Source organism: Dama dama, chromosome 24 (assembly GCF_033118175.1).
Source record: "Dama dama isolate Ldn47 chromosome 24, ASM3311817v1, whole genome shotgun sequence".
NCBI classification, from domain to species: Eukaryota; Metazoa; Chordata; class Mammalia; order Artiodactyla; family Cervidae; genus Dama; species Dama dama.
This window is the reverse complement of record NC_083704.1, coordinates 52,313,893-52,332,289: the sequence shown is the minus strand read 5'-3', so window position 1 is coordinate 52,332,289 and position 18,397 is coordinate 52,313,893. Positions and strand designations below refer to the sequence as shown.

General features: G+C 55.4%; 1 protein-coding gene across 1 annotated transcript; it reads left to right on the top strand.

Annotated features, from left to right (window-relative positions):
• Positions 1-1,303: 1,303 nt before the first annotated feature.
• On the top strand, positions 1,304-15,668 carry ITIH3 (inter-alpha-trypsin inhibitor heavy chain 3). Its single transcript, XM_061128377.1, has 22 exons — positions 1,304-1,414; positions 2,075-2,095; positions 3,048-3,214; positions 3,306-3,410; positions 3,674-3,836; positions 4,658-4,771; positions 5,790-5,915; positions 6,219-6,335; positions 6,539-6,707; positions 7,317-7,442; positions 7,708-7,889; positions 9,604-9,789; positions 9,947-10,086; positions 10,769-10,923; positions 11,540-11,557; positions 12,582-12,605; positions 12,840-12,875; positions 13,031-13,144; positions 13,652-13,856; positions 14,543-14,715; positions 14,907-15,018; positions 15,334-15,668. Exons 1-22 carry the CDS (start codon positions 1,322-1,324, stop codon positions 15,461-15,463), a joined length of 2,676 nt encoding a protein of 891 aa, XP_060984360.1. The 5' UTR covers positions 1,304-1,321; the 3' UTR covers positions 15,464-15,668.
• The last annotated feature ends 2,729 nt before the right edge of the window (positions 15,669-18,397 follow it).

Here is an 18,397-nt window from a genome sequence, read left to right as displayed (position 1 = left end):
CTACCATCATTTTGCTAAGTTGGCAACTTTCTGTCATTGCTTCTGTGGCTGCTGCCACTTCCAGTCACTAGTCCCCTCTTTCCATGTGGCTTCTGCTGCCTCTTAGCTTCTGTTTTCTCACTCCATTTCTCTGCCCCTGGCAGTCAACTCTCTCTGTACACATCACAGTCAAGTGAAGTCTTGGCTTTCAGTCAAGACCATAGTCTGATCCATACATGAGCTATCCTGTGCCTAGGCGTCCTCATTAACTCCATTTAGTAGTGGCCAAGTTGGAGGGTCACCAGGTCGTTTTGTTCAGAAAAGTATGGCCGGCACATGATGGCCACTCTGGAAGGTCTAGGGGCTGGCAGGGCTCTGGGATGGCCCAGAAGGACCCAGCCCCCACTGGGAGGCAATAAGACCCTGCTTCTGAGGCTGCCGTGGTCCTAGAGACCAGAACTCCAGCCTCACTGGGGACTTCTGGGAGAATGATCCTCCAATGGGCCAAGGGCAGCTGAGTTCCTGGTCAGACTGAGAACACAGGGAGGAACACAACACACGGCCTGGTCCTCCAGGTGCTCAGAGTCTAGAGACAGTGATCAGATCTAAACATGCGAACCTCAACCAAACATTAACAGTAGAATGTAGGCCCTTTGGGAGCTTGGAGCCTGGAGCAGAGCTGTCTGTGCTCAGCTAGGAGACAAAAGAGGAAGAAGAAATTTGGAGGGACATGGGCTTGCAGAGAGAAGACATGTGAGGTACAGAGAAGCGGAAGGTGAGAAGAGTTACCTTCAGAAAGCAACTTGGAGCTGGATCACAGGACTCGGGGACTGTCTTTCCCAAGGGGCCACAGAAACCAGAGGATAATGAGGAAGGAGTCAGCCATGGAGATCCTCATCTCAGGGTGTTAAGTCTGGTTTGGGGCCCTGGCTGCCTGGAGAAGGGAGGGGAGGTAACTGATCCAGAAGGCCAGACCAGAGGCCGTGCCTGTGATGTGGCGACGATGCTGAGATGCCTTTTGCTTTAAATGTGAGTCCATATTCCATCATCATCGCCCCCTCTCAGGGGGTCTCTGGGCCTGTCTGTCAATGCAATGCTTCTGGCTTCCCCAGGGGCCTCCATGTCCCGCGGCCGCTGGGTGTGAAGTCTAACACTGTGGATGATACCCACCGGGTTACCTTGGTACAGGTAGATCCAGGCCCATCACTCCACCCATGCCCAGCTTCCCGGGGGAACCTCCCGCCTCCTACTCCTCCCACCCCAATGCAGGTCAATGACCCCACTTGGGAAAACATCAGGCTTGCTCATATAAGGAGCCCAGGCCAGGCCAGCATGCTCAGCAATGGCGTTGACTCGGTGGCCCTGCCTCATCTTGACCCTGCTCTCCGGCTTGGCAGTCTCTGGCTTCCCTAGAAACCCATCCCGGCTGCTTGGGGTAAGTCTGCCCCTTCTTCACCAACAGGCAGGCAGGGAGGCCACGCTGGGTAGTCCTCTGTAGAATGAGGAGGAGGCAGAGGCTGGGCAGTGAGCTGCAAGGAACAGGGCAGGGTGTGGGGGGACCCGGGCCCCAGACTTGCTGTCAAATCTGATGAGACAGCTTCCCCAAGGGAGCTTAAATTTCCAGGGCCTCTGTTTGCTGACCTGTCAGGTGGGTGATGCACCACAATCAGATCACCTCCCTGAGGGGCTCTGAGGTTCATATATGGACAAGGGGAGAAGCCTCTAGGAATGGCCAGGCTGAGCTGCATGGGGTACAGTGGTGGTGGGGTCTGGAGGAGTCTTGGGGGGCCTGGGGCCTAGGGAGGGGCAGAGTGAGTCGGGGTATATGGTGCAGGGGGAGAGCACTGACTTTGGTCCTCCCTGACATGCTCCCCTAGACCTCCCCCCTGGCCCTCAGTTTCCCCATCTACTCAGAGCCCTTCCTACTCTGACATGTGGCTCTGGTTGGGTCCTCTGTCCAGAGGCCCCTGAAGATGCGTGTGTGTGTTGGGGGAGGTGGTCACTGCTGAACCTTGGCCTCAGCCCAGGGCCTCTACTCAGGCCACAGTAGCCTTGGCCTTGCCCCAATCCCTGTGTTTATCTTTGTTTTTTCCAGAAACGGAGCCTCCCGGAAGGGGTGAGAACTTTCACAAGAGATGGGGCAGGGCAGAGTTGGTTGCCCAACAGCGGAAGAAGTGGGCCACAAGGGAAGGTCCCTCCAGCTGGCAAACCCCCTCATGGCCCCCTGCCCTGGCAGACCCCCGCTGCCTCCAGAGCCCTGGGAGAGAGCTTCAGCGAACCATGCCCCTTGGACTCGCTGATGCAATAGAGGACCACCCCTCCACTGGTCCTTCTTCCCACAAACACTTAATGAGCATTTGTCAGACCCCAGGGCAGGAGACACACAGTGAATGGCCCTGTGATGCCTTCACGAAGCATCTTTATATCCATGTTCAATCCAGATGTTTCTCTACAACATCCCTCGGCCCATCGTCCCATTGGAAAGAGGGTGTTGGGGGGCACGAAGGCCCTCCCAATGCATCGCCCTAGGTGCAGGAAATAAGGGCCTGTTTGGGAGACAGAACCGGGCAGCTACCGGACACAGGGAGCAGACTGGAGTGTGTGTGGACATGCTCTTTCTAAGATGAGCAAGAAGAGCTAGGAGCCAGCGTGGCAGGGGCACGGACTGAGCAGAGGAGGCAGGACCTGCCCAGAGGCCCCCAGAGCCATGGGGAAGGCTGTCCTGGGGGTGGTAGGGAGAATAGAAGGGCTTTAAACAGGAGAAGGACAGGTCAGATTTGAGTTTTTACACCATGTCACTGGCCACAGCTGCACGTAAACCAGATTATAGAACTAAGAAGGAAGAGTGGCCATCACAACAGTGGTGGCCAGTTACAGGTAGCTACCAAAGATAACTGCCCAGGCTTCTGATGTGTGTGACTGGGAGACTGGACGGGCCACTTCCTAGGCAGGAGTTTTGAAGCCCACAAAGGGGAGCTTGAAGGGGAGCAGCCAGGAGGAGGTCCTGGTTTCCAGGGGCCTCAGGCTAGCTGGTCACCGTCCGCTGATACACTGTCCCTCTCCTGCAGGTGGTCGACGGCATCGAAGTTTACAGCACCAAGGTCAACTGCAAGGTGACCTCCCGCTTCGCTCACAATGTCGTCACCACCAGGGCCGTCAACCACGCAAACACTGCCAAGGAGGTGTCCTTCGACGTGGAGCTGCCCAAGACTGCCTTCATCACCAACTTCACCTTGTGGGTGTCACCACAGCTTCTGGCTCTGGGCGGGGAGGGGAGTCTGGCTCAGCCTGAGCCCCCCCCTTTCCCCAACTCTCTCTCTCTGCAGGACCATCGATGGCGTTACCTACCCTGGGAACATCAAGGAGAAGGAAGTTGCCAAGAAGCAGTATGAGAAGGCTGTGTCCCAGGGCAAGACAGCCGGCCTGGTCAAGTAAGTGTGGACCCTCAGGCCTTGGCGAGAATGTCAGGGCTGTGAGGGCCCTCAGAGACACTAATAAGAGAACAGCAGCTATAATTATTACATGGCAAAATGTGCTGTAATTCTTACAACATTATCTTACTTTGAAGTTGAGGCAACCGAGGCTCAGCCTGGGTAGGGGGCTCCCCCAGGGGGAAGGGACTGGAAACCAAAGGCCCAGGAAGCAGGGGGTTGTGCTCTTTCTGGGGCAGTCACTCTTTCTCATCCACCTTCAGGGCCTCTGGGAGGAAGCTGGAGAAATTCACGGTCTCAGTCAATGTGGCTGCAGGCAGCAAGGTCACTTTTGAGCTAACCTACGAGGAGCTGCTCAAGAGGCATAAGGGCAAGTACGAGATGTACCTCAAGGTCCAGCCCAAGCAACTGGTCAAGCACTTTGAGGTAATCGGCCACTCGCTCGCAGCGCTTGAGGGTTTGGGGTGCCAGGAAGGGCCCTGGGCAGAGCCCGCAGCAGGAGTGTAGGAGCCCAGGCCCCAGCACCCGGCCAAGGAGGCGTGGGGGAATTACAGTGGTGCTGCCCACCGCACCTGGGCCCAAGGGAGGAGGCCAGGCTGCACCTGGGCGATCCAGGTTGGGTGCTGGGTCCTTGAGGGCAACATCACCAAGTGTCTCTGTAATGCTGGTGACTGGCTACTTGGGCATTTTTACCTACATCCGAGTACAAAGCCAAAGGAAATGCTTTTAGTGGTAGACTCTGGGGCACCATATGGCAGGGAGTGGAAGAACTTTGGGGTCAGAATGCTGCTGCTGCTAAGTCACTTCAGTCGTGTCCGACTCTGTGCGACCCCACAGACGGCAGCCCACCAGGCTCCCCCATCCCTGGGATTCTCCAGGCAAGAACACTGGAGTGGGTTGCCATTTCCTTCTCCAATGCGTGAAAGTGAAAAGTGAAAGTGAAGTCATTCAGTCGTGTCCGACTCAGCGACCCCATGGACCGCAGCCAATCAGGCTCCTCCATCCATGGGATTTTCCAGGCAAGAGTACTGGAGTGGGTTGCCAGTGCCTTCTCCATGGGGTCAGAGTACCCAGCTGCAAACCCATGTGGTCATCTTCTTGCTGGGAGGCAGCAGGCTTGGCTGTCACAGAGTTGTCCTAGCGGCTGGTCCCTGCACCACATTGACCCATCTCCTCACCCTTGTTGTCCTGGAGGCTGGGCTCGGCACCTTCACTAGGTGACATCTCCTGCCACTTGGCCATTTCAGATCACGGCAGACATCTTCGAGCCTCAGGGCATCAGTACCCTGGATGCTGAAGCGTCGTTCATCACCAATGACCTCTTGGGCAGCGCCCTCACCAAGTCCTTCTCAGGGAAAAAGGTGGTATAGATGCCTCTGGGGCCTGGGGGGAGGGAGCAGGGGCAGGAACATTGAGTCTAGCAAGGTGAGTCTGAACCTGGGGATTTGACAGATGCAAGGTAGAGAGGGGGGGAGAGAGAGAGAGAGAGAGAGTGTGTGTGTGTGTGTGTGTAGGTATGAGGCGGGGGTCAGGGAGAGAGAGAAGTCTGCAACATCCCCTTTCTCCCAGGCCACCTGGGTCAGCAGTGAGGATGCTGGAGGCAGGGGGCTGCTTGCTGGTGATGACCTGCCAGAGGAACTGGGGTTTCAACTGCACTGGGGAGGGGACAGGGAGACCATTTATAAAGCCTGATCCCATTTCACTTCGGGAAAGCAGGCAGGGCAGGCTACTGGTCCGTTTTACAGAGAAGGAGACAGAGACCTGAGGGAGTTTTTCAGATCTGACTCCACTCGAGTGGTGAAAGAAGAAAGGGAAATTCATTCTTGGTGCTCGGGGTTGGCTCTGAACCCCAAGGTCCCCAGCAATTCCAGGAATCTTGCTGATCATGGGTAGTGGATGAATACATGTTTACAAGGACAGCAAACCTCAGTCAGGACTCCCAGGGTGAAGCTCGAGGAGCACACACTCAGAGGGCTGCTGACCTCTGCGGGCGGTGTCCCCGCCCAGGGCCCCCTCCTCACTCTCTATTCTGCCCGTTCCTTGCTCCTCTTGACAAAAAGCACTTAGTACCACCCAACGTGAAGTTCCTTTTCATGGTGCAGAATTCTCCTCCCTATGTGGCTTCCAGGTGCAGGCAGAGCTAAGGGACTTGTGAGGCCCAGTGAACCAGGAGAGTGAAAGCCTGGCTCAGATAAGGCCTCTACCCTCCAAGGGGCTCCTGATCTCCAAGGGGGAGAGAGGTGCTCAGGAAGGCCAGAGCTCCCCAGAGGGTGGCAGGACTCAGGCACTTTGCTGAGTGCCCAGGGCAGCCCCAGGCTGAGGTCTGCAGAGGGCAGGCCCTGCCCAAGCTGAGAGAGGCCCTCCATCACCCTCCCTCAGGGCCATGTGTCCTTCAAACCCAGCTTGGACCAACAGCGTTCCTGCCCAACCTGCACGGACTCCCTCCTCAAAGGAGATTTCATCATCACCTATGATGTGAACAGAGAATCTGCCGCCAATGTGCAAGTAGGTACCTGCCAACTGGCTTTGCCAGGCTGATCCATCCCCTGCCTTGCTCTGGTGAGGGCTGATGTGTGGAGGGGTTGCAGCTTTGTCTGGTAAAACAACCTTGATCTTCAGCCCAAGCATGAGGTTCCTGCAAGGCATGGGGACCACAGGCAGACCAGAGCCTTGGTGTGGTGCCCCCTGGAGGCGGAGACAGGACATCTTTATTTGGGGCTGCTAAAAGTCTGGGTTCTATTTGCAAGGGTAGCCAATGTGAGGTTGCTGAAGGGCCACTGGTCTCCAGTCTCTCTCTCCCGTTTTCAGATCGTCAATGGCTACTTTGTGCACTTCTTTGCACCTCAAGGCCTTCCGGTGGTGCCCAAGAGCGTGGTCTTCGTGATTGACGTCAGCGGTTCCATGCACGGTCGGAAAATGGAGCAGGTACTCTCCTTGGTGCAAGAGTGGGTGATGGATGGGAGACACGGTGAGATTTTTTTTTAAAGTGGATGAAGCTAATATTCCAGTGAAAGAGAAGGAAGGAGGGCAGGATTTTTAAAAGACACAAAGCATCTGCCTCTTTTCCTGCAGACAGCAGGGGTCCGGGCCGGGAACACATCTTGTCTGCTTGTCTTCCTCCTTCCCAGACAAAGGATGCCCTCCTCAAAATTCTGGAGGATGTCAAAGAGGATGACTACTTGAATTTCATCCTGTTCAGTGGAGATGTGACCACTTGGAAAGACAGTTTAGTTCAAGCCACTCCTGAGAACATCCAGGAAGCCAGGAAATTTGTGATGGATATTCATGATCAAGGAAGTAAGAACAGAGGGGAGGGAGCTACATCCTGCCGTTCTTCTCTGCCTGAGCAGCCTGTTTCCCTTCTGCCTTGGTGGCAGAGACTCTGCTGGTCTGGGCCCTGCAGAGCCAAGCTGCGGGTAGAGGTGGAATGGAGAGTCCTCAGGCTTGACATTGCGGTGTCTTCTCTGTGATCTAGGGAAACTCATTTCTTTCTAACCTGTGATCCCCACAAGGTAATGCCAGCATTACCCAATAAGGTAATGCCACAGAAAACTCTTATCCGTGGCAGTTTCATATGAAAGATGACAAGTGATGTCTATACTGCTCCCCACTCCTCCCTGTGAGAGGGGCTGGCGGTCCATTTGACTGTTCTCCAATTACAATATGTTCTTACAGTCACCATGTGCATCTATCCTTCCAGCAGCCCTGAGAGGCTGGTCCTCTTACTCATTTGAAAGATTAAGGCATCCATCCATCACTCACTGAGTCATCCAGTCAATATTTACTGAGTACCACTGCGCACAGGCAGGCAGTGTCTTTGGGCGCGTGAGCAGGGACTGTTGTCTCGACTGCCTCCCCCAGCACCCTGAGGATATCCTCTCACGGTGTCATCTGTCTGTGTGCCAGTGACCAACATCAACGATGCGCTGCTGAGGGGCATCAGTATGCTGAACAAGGCCCGGGAGGAGCATACAGTCCCAGAGAGGAGCACCTCCATTATCATCATGCTGACCGACGGGGACGCCAATGTGGGTGAGGCGGCGTGTGTGGCTCTGGCTGTCGCTCCCGGCTCTATAAGCCAGCGTGCTGCATGACCTTGGGCAGCTCTCCCCAGGGTCCCCTGTGATCTGTGAGCCCCTGAAGGGCTCTGCCCGCCCCAACATCTGCTCATTGAGGGTTTGTAGTAGCCATGACTCTGCCAGCTCTGCACAGGCAGGGGTCAGATCTCTGCAGACAGAGCTGGTCCAGACAGTCGCTGGGGCTATGGCTGCAGCATAAATACCTCCTTATCCCACAGGTGAGAGCAGACCTGAAAAAATCCAAGAGAATGTGCGGAATGCCATTGGTGGCAAGTTCCCGTTGTATAACCTGGGCTTTGGCAACAATCTGAATTATAACTTCCTGGAAAATATGGCCCTGGAGAACCATGGGATTGCCCGGCGCATTTATGAGGATTCCGATGCCAACTTGCAGTTGCAGGTGTGCCTTGCCTCACATACCTCTGGGAATGGGGAGCTCCCTACTTCCTCAAGAAGCTGTTCCACTGTGTGACAATTCAAGTTATTAGAAAGAACTTCCTCTCGGGTTGAAATCTATCTCTGGTCACCTCTTACCCATCAGTCCAGGTTCTGATTTTGTCCACAGGCTGCACAGAACAGACTTGCTTCCTCTGTAGGACTGCCATATCAGATACAAGACCTCCAGTTAAATAGGAACTTCTCATGAATAGTGAATAACTTTTTAGCAAGCATGCTCCAAACACTGAACAGGACACTGTACTTGGTTTGCTGTGCTGTTCTAAGTCGCTTCAGGCATGGCTAACTCTGTGTGACGCTACGGACTCCAGCCCACCAGGCTCCTCTGTCCATGGGATTCTCCAGGAAGGAATACTGGAGGGGGTTGCCACACCCTACCCCAGGGGATCTTCCTGACCCAGGGATTAAACCCATGTCTCTTATGTCTCCTGCATTGGCAGGAGGGTTCTTTACCACTAGTGCTATCTAAGAAGCCCCTAAACTACATTTAGTTTGCTAGTGCTGCCTTAACAAATAACCATACCTGGGCGGCTTCCACAGGCCACTATTAGCGTTAGTTGCTCAGTCATGTCCAACTCTTTGTGACCCCACGGGTTATATAGCCTGTCAGGGTTCTCTGTCCATGGAATTCTCCAGGCAAGAATACTAGAGTGGGTTGCCATTCCCTTCTCCAGGGTATCTCCCTGACCCAGGGATCGAAGTTGGATCTCCTGTATTTCAGGTGGATTCTTTACCATCTGAGCCATCAGGGAAGCCCTACCTGGCTTCCACAGCAGAAATTTATTGTCTCACATGTCTAGAGGCTGGAAGTCCAAGATCAAGGTGCTGGCAGGGTTGGTTCCTTTTGAGAGCTGGGAGGGAAGGCTCTACTCTAGGCCTCTCTCCTTGGCCTGTCGATGGCCATTTTCTCCTTGTATATCTTCATGTCATTTTCTCTGTGGGCATGTCTGCCTCTGGATCCAAATTTCCCTCTTTCAAGGACACCAGTCATATTGAATTGGAGTCCATCCTAAACAACTCATTTTAACTTGATCTCTGTAAAGAGCTTTTCTCCAAATTTAAGGTCATGTCCTGAAATACGGGAGTAAGGATTTTCACCTGTGTATTTTGGGGTTTCAAAATGTGCCCCATGACAGCTGTACCCTTATACTAAAAAGTAAACTGTCATTTTCCTGTTATTCAAATGTAACTCATGACTTACATTTTCATTTGCTAAATCAACTAACCCTCTCCTCCCCAGCATAGGCAGGTGCTTCTCCACCTCTGCAGTGGAACCCCCAGCCTTCCTCCTGTCAGTCTCCAGGTCTCCGTGCTCTCACTCCACGTCAACTTCTCTAGTCAGCCTCCAACCTTTCTCTTCTCCTTTTTTACTTTCATTCCAACAAACCAACATTTCTCGAATCCTATGTGCCAAGAACTCTGTCCTTTCCTTTTCTATGCTTCCCAGTCTCTAATTGGGATGGGGAGGTGTTGAGGAGGAGGTCCCCCAAACTGAAGGACACAGTCAGGGCCAGGTGGAAGTGGAGATCAGGAGCTGGACTGGCCCAGCTTGAGAGATCCAACCACCTGCAGAGGCACCAGAGGGAACCGGCCCACCCTGTCTTCTCCCTGCCCGTCCTGGTGGCCTGAGATGATCAGGGTCCCCATTTGAACTCTAGGGCTTCTATGAGGAGGTGGCCAACCCACTGCTGACAGGCGTGGAGGTAGAGTACCCTCAGAATGCCATCCTGGACCTCACCCAGAACAGTTACCAGCACTTCTATGATGGCTCTGAGATTGTGGTAGCCGGGCGCCTGGCGGACGAGGACATGAACAGCTTTAAGGCAGATGTGAAAGGCCACGGGGTAAGCTGAGCTGGGGACCTTCTTGTGCGCTGGGGGTGGGGGACCTACCAGTGGGGGCTCCAGCCTCCTGGCCGACAGCCCAGCAGAAGCAGCCTCTGAACCAGGCCCACCTGGCTCCAGGCCACTAGCCTCTAGCCTCCTTCTACCCCCGTCCCAGGCCATCAACGACCTGACCTTCACTGAGGAGGTGGACATGAAGGAGATGGAGAAGGCCCTGCAGGAGCGGGAATACATTTTTGGGGACTACATTGAGCGGCTCTGGGCCTACCTCACCATCGAGCAGCTGCTGGACAAGCGGTGACCCTGGCCCACCCCTCACACAGCGAGGCCCTGCCCTGACCCCCAGCTCTGCTCCAGCACCTACCAGTGCACCCCACCCCCTCCGCCCACCCCGTGCTGGCTATGCTCCAGGAGAGCCCAAGAGGAGGGAACTTTCACCTTGGGAAGTGCACCTCCACGCCCACTGCAGCTGCCCAATTCTCCTTTTGGCTAGGCCCCCATGGCTTGTTTTTCCTGGAACAGAGAGGGTCTGCGATGCAGGGCTCAGGCAGGGGCCTGGGAACATCTTGAGGGCAGGGATAAGCCTCGGCATCCTGTGCGCTATACCCAGCATGGGCCTACAGAGACGCCGAGGAGGAACATAACCGAAGGCTGAGACCCCAGCCCTCAGCCCCAGGGGGCAGAGCTTGGCCATGTGAGGGAGTTGTGTCAGCCTTCTGTTGGGCAGGATTGGCTGGGAAAGACGCTGGCACTCAGCATGTGAACACCATGATGACCGACTGGCTGTGGCCATGTCGAGCCCCTTGTAACTTTCACCTGGAGAAACAGGCCCAGAGAGGAATCAGAGCATGTCCATCTGTCCCAGGGAGCTGATGAAACCGTTTTCTCTGACTGCTAGTGGGCTCCATCTTAGGGGACACACACTGGGAGAGGTGGAGGGGGTCTTGGGCTGACCCTCCCACCCTGCCTGTCCCCACAGCAAGAATGCCCGGGGTGAGGAGAAGGAGAATCTCACAGCCCAGGCCTTGGAGCTGTCCCTCAAGTACCACTTTGTGACTCCGCTGACCTCCATGGTGGTGACCAAGCCTGAGGACAACGAGAACCAGACAGCCATTGCCAACAAGCCCGGGGAAGGTAGGCACAGACAGTGGGGGGGCCACAACTTGGATGCCTCTTTCCAGGCCCCTGACCCTGGGTGCCCTGAAGAGAAGTGGGCCTGCTGAGAAAGGCAGGTCTAGGAGGTATCAGAGGAAAACTGGCCAAGGACCCAGGAGGGTATTATAGAGGGAGGGAAGCCATTAGTGTGAACAGTGGAATGTAGGAATGAATAGGAAGAAGTCTCTAAAGGGGGCAGGGTGTCCAGGGTCATTTCTGGGAAAGGGACTGAGGCTGCAGCATGGAAGGGTTCAGTTAGATAAGATGAAGCACTTCTGACCTAAAAGTTAGGCCTGGAGCCAGCACCTGGGGATTGTCAGAGGAAGAGGCCATGAGAGCTGGAGGCTGGGACCAGGCCTGGTCAACCAGACCCCATGAGCGCAGTGTCCTGAGGGCCCCTGCAATTGGCACTGGGAGATATGGGAAGCAAAGAGCCAGTCTGGGCCCGGCCTCTGCCTCCAGGAGCTCCTGGTTCCTGTTGGGGCACACATGGCCCAGGCATGGTTGGCCGGCCAGGCAGTGAGTCAGGCACAAGGGCCCTGACACGGGGGTTCTGTGGCCTCTAACTCCATGGTCTCCTCTTCCTCCCTTGCAGGGCCTCTGGATACAGAAGGTGAGCTTCAGCCAGCAGTTGATGATGACTTTCCCAGGAGGAGGTCAAGAGAGGACCAAAGAGACCTTTCCTCCACCACCCAGGAAGGGGCCGCCAGGACACCTGAGCTCAGCTCCCAGCTCTACTGCCAACTCACTGGGGGCCGGGGCAGGGCTCTGTTCACTCTGAGCCTCAGGGTTCTCATCAGCTGACAAAGGGGGGCTTCCCCTGCCCAAGGAGGGACAATTGGGATGAAAGTATTCTGTGACCTGCAAAAATGAGTAACTCAGTTAGTTACTCAGTAACCCCACAGCAAGGCTTTGAGGAAGGCTTCTTACGGTTCCCATTTTACAGAAAGGAAACTGAGGCACGGGGAAGTTAAGTTCCTTTGCTCAAGGACTCGTTCAGCAGGGGGCCCAGCCAGGACTTTGCCAGCCTCGTTTTGGCGGCTGCTCTGGAGTTCACAGCACTCTGCGCTTGTCTCATTATGGAACTGGAACCTGGTCCCCCACACCATCAGGCAGGACCTCCCCAGCCCCTACCGGCCTGCCTTGTCTCTATCCACATAGGCTGTCCTAACCAAGCAGTATATTTCGACTGGGTCACAGCTCTGCCCTCTGAACAGCCCTGTGAGATGTAGTCACTGGTGCACGTGTGTGTGTGGGTGCGTCGGTGCATGTTTTGCTACTGAGGACAACAGTCACCTGTGAGCCTCATTCTACTCCAGCCTCGGGACTGTAGTTCAGGGGTGGCAGACAGAATTGCTCATGACAGAGACACTGATGACCTAATGGCTTGCATTTTAGCCACTTGGAAGTGCCGACCCCCTGCATTAACATTACGCCCCTAGTACCACCAGCCCTAGTAGGGATTCCCTGGGGGCACCCCATTTCTGAAGCTTAAACTTAGGGGGTCACATTCCCACCTCTGTCAGCATTGGGGCCCCACTGGGGACAGCAGCCCCAAGACAGGCGGAAGGCCTGGCATTCGGGGGAGGGAACCCCCTAGACCTCGCTCACACCTGCCCTTTGGCTTCTTTTTTCAGTGATCCCCTCCATGGCTTACCTGAGTGAGTATGTGCCAGCTGCCACAGAGCGCGGCCCTGCGTCGTTCCCCTTGGGAGTCTTTCCTGAATCAGCTCTCTGGAACAGGCAGATGGTTGGGGGGTCCTGAGGAGACGGGGGAAGGTTATGAGCATTAGGGAGCCTGAAAGTGAGAGGCATGAACCAAACTCTGGGTGGGGGTCTTGGTGCCTCCCCTGGCCTGTTTGTTTAGCTCAGCCCTCTCTTTCTTTTGTCCACAGCCAGCTACCAGGTTCCCAAGACACCCTACTACTACGGTGAGTTTCCCAGCTTCCCCAGGCCGAGGCTCTGGGCCTAGGGCTGAGCACCTCCTGCCTGGCTAGGAGCCCATCCCATGGGACTGGGAGGCAAGGGGCGGTCCCTGGGACCATGAGCGATCCCGAGAGCCAGCCTCTTCTCTACGTGTTCTCAGTGGATGGGGACCCCCACTTCATCATCCAAGTTCCAGAGAAGGACGATGCCATCTGCTTCAATATTGATGAAGACCCAGGCACAGTGCTGCGCCTCATTCAGGACCCTGTCACAGGTAGGGGCCACGGACTAGGGCCAGGGGCTCTTCCTGAGAAGGCCTGGAGCCCCCAGGGTGGACTGATAGATCGGGCTCACTCTGCCCCAAATGCACCCATCTTCAAAGGTAGATTCCATCGTGTAGGGATTTCAGATTCCATCCAGAGCCACAGGCTCACCTCATCTCCCAAGGGCCAGGGGTAATGGGGAGACGGTTAGAGTTAAGGGCTGCCTGGGCCTATGGGCAGGACTCACCCTGGGCCTGAGGAATAGTGTTCCTCTGAACAACACTCCCTGGCCCAGGCAAGGGGCAGATCCACAATGTGGGCCCTCGGCCACCAGTGTGACCCCAACATGTCTAGGAACAGATAGGGCTAGCTCTCAAATCCTGGTCTCCGAACTGAGAGACCTGGGTCCCCCACTGTGTTATCCCTCGGGAGGTCTGGCTGAAGGGGAAGCTGTGAGCCTATAAGACCAGTCTGGACTTAGGTCTTGCTGGTCTCTCGCTGCCCCGCCCATCTGGCAGGCCTCACAGTTAACGGGCAGATCATTGGTGAGAAGACAGGCAGCTCAGACTCCCAGGCCAGAAGGACTTACTTTGGCAAACTGGGCATTGCCAGCGCTCGGATGGACTTCCGGATTGAGGTGACACCGGAGAAGATCACCCTGTGGAATGGGGATGCACCGAGCACGTTCAGCTGGCTGGACACGGTCATGATCACACAGGATGGGTAAAGCCCTGCTGCTGGGTCTCTGAGGGGTGATGGAGTGCGAGGGTCTTGGGGGAATTTGAACAAATCCCAGAAGATCCACAGGGTTAACAGGAAAGACCAGTGGCCTCAGCCCCCACTCTGGGAAAGGTTCAACATGGTGGCCCCCAGCCCACCCCCTGGACTCCCCACCAAAGGCAGACAGATAGGTGGCCAGAGAGTTCATAGGACAACTTGAGGGAAGGGCTGTGTGGACAAAAGCATCAGGTGGACCTGGCAGGCTGATGATGACAAAGATCCCTGTGTGCATCATCTCTGGCTGAGCTCTCTTGTTCTCAAACTCCTCTGCCTCTCCTGCATCTTCAGATCACCCCCAAACTGGGTGGGCAGGGCTACAGTGTTAGTCCCATGGAGGTTCAGAGAGGGGCAGAACCTACCCAACGTCACACAGGAAGTCCAGTGGCCTAGCTGGGGCTTGATCCCGGGTCTCCAGACCCCCAGGACAGCCCCTCATCTGCTGATGGAGTAGCAGGGACCCACTCAGTGCAGGGTGTAGTCAATGTGCGTAAGCCTCTTCTCTCCAACACCCCTGACAGTTTCTGGAGTCTGTGTGCTCTCAGATGTCACATTTCCTGCTCTGCCCTTGATTCAGACGCCTGGTTATCATGGCCACTGGGCCCCACTGCTCACCTTCTCTTCTCTTCTAGGCTATCTGTAATGATCAACAGGAAGAAGAACATGGTGGTCTCCTTTGGAGATGGGGTTACTTTTGTGGTTGTCCTGCATCAGGTGTGGAAGAAAGAGCCTGCCCACCATGACTTCCTCGGCTTCTACGTGGTGGACAGTCGTGGGATGTCAGCACAGACACATGGGCTGCTGGGTATGAAATGTTCAAGCTTCAGGCTATTCAGGCCACATGGTGGAGGGAAAAAGCCACGTGAAAGGGCCTCCTAGTCACCCTGGACCCACCACTCAACACCCCACCCAGCCTTTGTATCAATCCTGGAAGGCCAGTGGCCTTGTCATGTATGGCAGAGGAAGGGTTGACAGTGTGAATGTTTTTATTCCTAGGACAATTCTTCCACCCCTTTGACTTTCAAGTGTCTGATGTCCACCCAGGCTCTGACCCCACAAAGCCAGATGCCACAATGGTGGTGAAGAACCATCAGCTGACAGTCACCAGGTGAGGGGACCCTGCTGATGTCCTCAGACTGCCGGGTACGAGATAGGAGGGAAGAGCTCTCTCTACCCATGCACATCAGCCTGGCTGGCTCTTGTCTTCCGTGGGATACCCTTGTTTCCCTCTGGGCTCTGGGCTCGCTCTAATCAGGAAAAAGCCAAATCTGGCCCCCTAGAAGGAGTAACCACATGACCTCATTCTTGACCAGAGTCTGGACTCCTAGAATTGGCAACTTCACGCCCCCTTTCAACTTTAGATCCATGAACGCAGCCGTCTTGCCCACCCCGCACATCACAGCCTTTCTCTCCTTTCTTTCAGGGGCTCCCAGAAGGACTACAGGAAGGACATCAGCGTTGGCAGGAATGTTGCCTGCTGGTTCGTCCACAACAATGGGCAAGGGCTGATCGACGGCATTCACAGAGACTACATTGTCCCCAACCTGTTCTGAGTTGACATGCCAACTCCTGCTGAGGTGGCCGGCCCGGCCTGCCTGGCATCTGGAACAGAGGCACAGAGTGGGGCCTGATGAAAGGCTGTGACAATAAAGGCCAAGGAGGAACTGAACTGCCCCCAGCCTCTGCCTGCCTCCATCAGCCCCTGCTCCCGGGGACAGGCAGCTCGAAGGAAGCGTTGGCTGCTAGGAAGGCAGCTTCCTGGGCCTCTCCATCAATGCGGCTGGTTGGGTGGGGGGGGTGGTTACTAGAGGAGTAAAACACAGGACAGTGGGGGAAGGAAAAAAATAATCGATTCTGGACCAAAGGGCCTCTGAGAAGTCGGGAAGGACTGACTGCCTTTCAGAGTTTAGGAAGGATGGAGCAAAAGTCAAGGGTCCCTGGCTCAGGAGCTCTTATCAGGGCTGAAGCTCGTTCTATGATACAGGAGCAGAGATGCTCCAAGGTAGATTCAGCCTGCCACTAATTGCGCCATCCATCTCTCCGCTCTCTGATCATCTCACCATCCATCCACTGGCTCATCCACCTGCCCACCCCTCCACAACCCATCCATTCAGCCCCCTAAACCCAACATTCCGGGCTAGGATGTGGGGGCACACAGCTTAGTAACTCAGATCCTGTTTGCATGGGTGCTCCAGTTTGTCTTCAGCTTCACTGGGGATCCCTGGGATCCTCCAATCATTCCTTATGGTGACCACCTGCTGCCGCACCCTGTAAGTCCTGGGTGGAGTGGGGGTCAGACAGAGCTTCCTAGAGAAGCAGCTCTGTGGGCTGTCAGCCTGGGCAAGCCTCTCCCACCTGAGCAACAGCACACTTCTCTCTCTGGCTTTCCTGCTCCCAGAGAGAGCTTTTTTTACAGAGCAGGACTGGTCATCACTTGCTGCCTGAAACCCTATAAATGATGTCTCCCACCCAGGATTCTTGGGACAAAGACAAAAATCCTCCCTGTCGTCCCTCCATCTTCACCAGCCCTGCACACCAGGGGTTTCCTTTCAGTCTGTATTCCAGACACACAGACTGCTTTCAGTTCTGCAAACATAATTCCTCCTTCCCCAGACCCTCAGCTCCTGCTGTTCTCACTGCCTGAGGGGTGGAGGGCATGCAGGGTGGAGGGTACCCTGCTGAAGGAAGAGGTGCGGCCAAGCAGGGGACGCAGTAAGACTGGAGGAGGTTGCAGTCAGGCTGGGACAGGTTTCTAATGCCAGTGGGGCTGGCTGGGGTGGGGTCTGGCTGTGGGTGACCAGGAAGTTCGGCTGCCTCCCACTCCAGGGGCCCTTCTGTCTGAGCCAGAACACAGCTGCCCAGGGCCCACCTGGGCCTGGGGGCTTGGAGTGGGCATTGGGAAGGGCAACCCCGGGGGAAATACCTATCCTCAGAGGAGCCCCCAGGCACTGTCACTGCTCTGGTGAGAGGGTGACATGAGACACAGCTCCAGACTCAATGTAGCAGAGGCCTGGGCTGGGCTGGCAGAAAGGGCCCAGGCCTGCAATGGGACACCCTGAAGTGCGCAGACCCTACCACCCATTCAGTCCCAAATTGGCTGAGAAGCCATGCAGCTTTAAACCAGTTATTTTGAGGTCAGTATTCACGTCTGTGAAATGGGAAGAAGGATCCTGCCAGATGGAGCGTGTAAAGAGGCATCAGCATGGTGGCTTCTGGTCCTCCTGAGACGCCTATCTTTGTCCTGCTGCTCCCACGGATGAACAAGTCCAGGGGGTTGGAAGAAAGGCAGGAAGACCTCCCCTGCCTGAATTCTGCCCCCTCTTCTAACACATAGTCAGGGGGTCTCTCCACAGAGGCCAAGACTAGGCAGACTCTGTTTTTTCCCCAGTCCCACATCATCCTGGCTGGGCCTGTCCCTGCCTATGGCCTTTGATGGCTCCTGGAACTTTCAGGATAGCAGCAGAGCTCCATGGCAAGGTGTGTGTAGCCGGCACTGGCCTGGGGCCGTTCCCTATCTTGCCAGCATCCTCTTCCACCTCACCCCACAACATGGCTTCCCTTCACCTTGCTGAACTCAGTGCAGTGTCCTGGCTCTAGGCCTAGCATCCTTGCCCTCCTTTTCCACTGGGCGAACTTCTTTTAGTTCTTCAAAACTCAATCCCAACCCAGTCCCACCCACACCACCCCCAGGAAGCCTTCCCTGCTATTCCTCAGATTGGGCAAGTTGTCTCCCTCCGGCTCCTTGTGGCACCCGCTTGTTCTCTGGGTGGCAGCTCTGTCCGGTGTCCAATGTACCTGCAGCACTCTGCCGGGGCTTGGCCCAAGTAGGTGCTGGAAAGCACGCGGTGAACAAAACAAAGACGGGCATGGACCTGCTTCCAGTGGTTCACAATGCATGGCCGTCAGGTGCTGGCTGAGCCAGACAGTCACCCACGACCCCTCTGCAGGGGCACCAATTCACAGCCCAGCCCAGGGGCCGGTGTTTTGTCCTGGTACGTCAGAGCAAGCCCACAGCGAGTCCAATCGAGCCCCTGATGCTGCTCCCTGATCTCGCTGAGCTCATCTCTGAGCCTCTGAGAGTGATCTTCACAAAGTGTCTCAGTCCAAGGCCCCTGCCAGCCACCAGGCTTGATGGGGAGGCAGCCATGCAGGAAAGTGTCCCTGAGTGTTGGAAAACCTGTTGCTGGAAACCCCTTCCTCCCACCAGCCTCTCCTCTACCCTATAAAGACTCACTCAGAAAATACCCTGTATAACTCAAGAGCTGGGAAGAGAATGTTTTCCTTATCTGGTTTGCTCCCTCTTAGCAAGTTAAAATGAACTCATTCTCTGCTTCGCCCTGGCTGCCAGAAAGCTCAAAGTGAAGATTTCTGCTGCTGCAGCTTCCCCTACCCTGGTGTCTGTGATTCAATTCTCCTCCTCTTGGCTCTTCTCTCCTTTTCATTCTCATATATATATTTTTTTTTCTGTTTTATTCTCTTTATATACC

Coding starts and splice junctions, on each gene's coding strand:
- ITIH3 (XM_061128377.1), top strand. CDS start 1,322: ATGGCGTTGACTCGGTGGCCCTGCCTCATCTTGACCCTGCTCTCCGGC. Junction 12,606..12,839: donor CCCCTCCATGGCTTACCTGA/GTGAGTATGTGC, acceptor TTTTGTCCACAG/CCAGCTACCAGGTTCCCAAG. Junction 13,145..13,651: donor CATTCAGGACCCTGTCACAG/GTAGGGGCCACG, acceptor CCCATCTGGCAG/GCCTCACAGTTAACGGGCAG.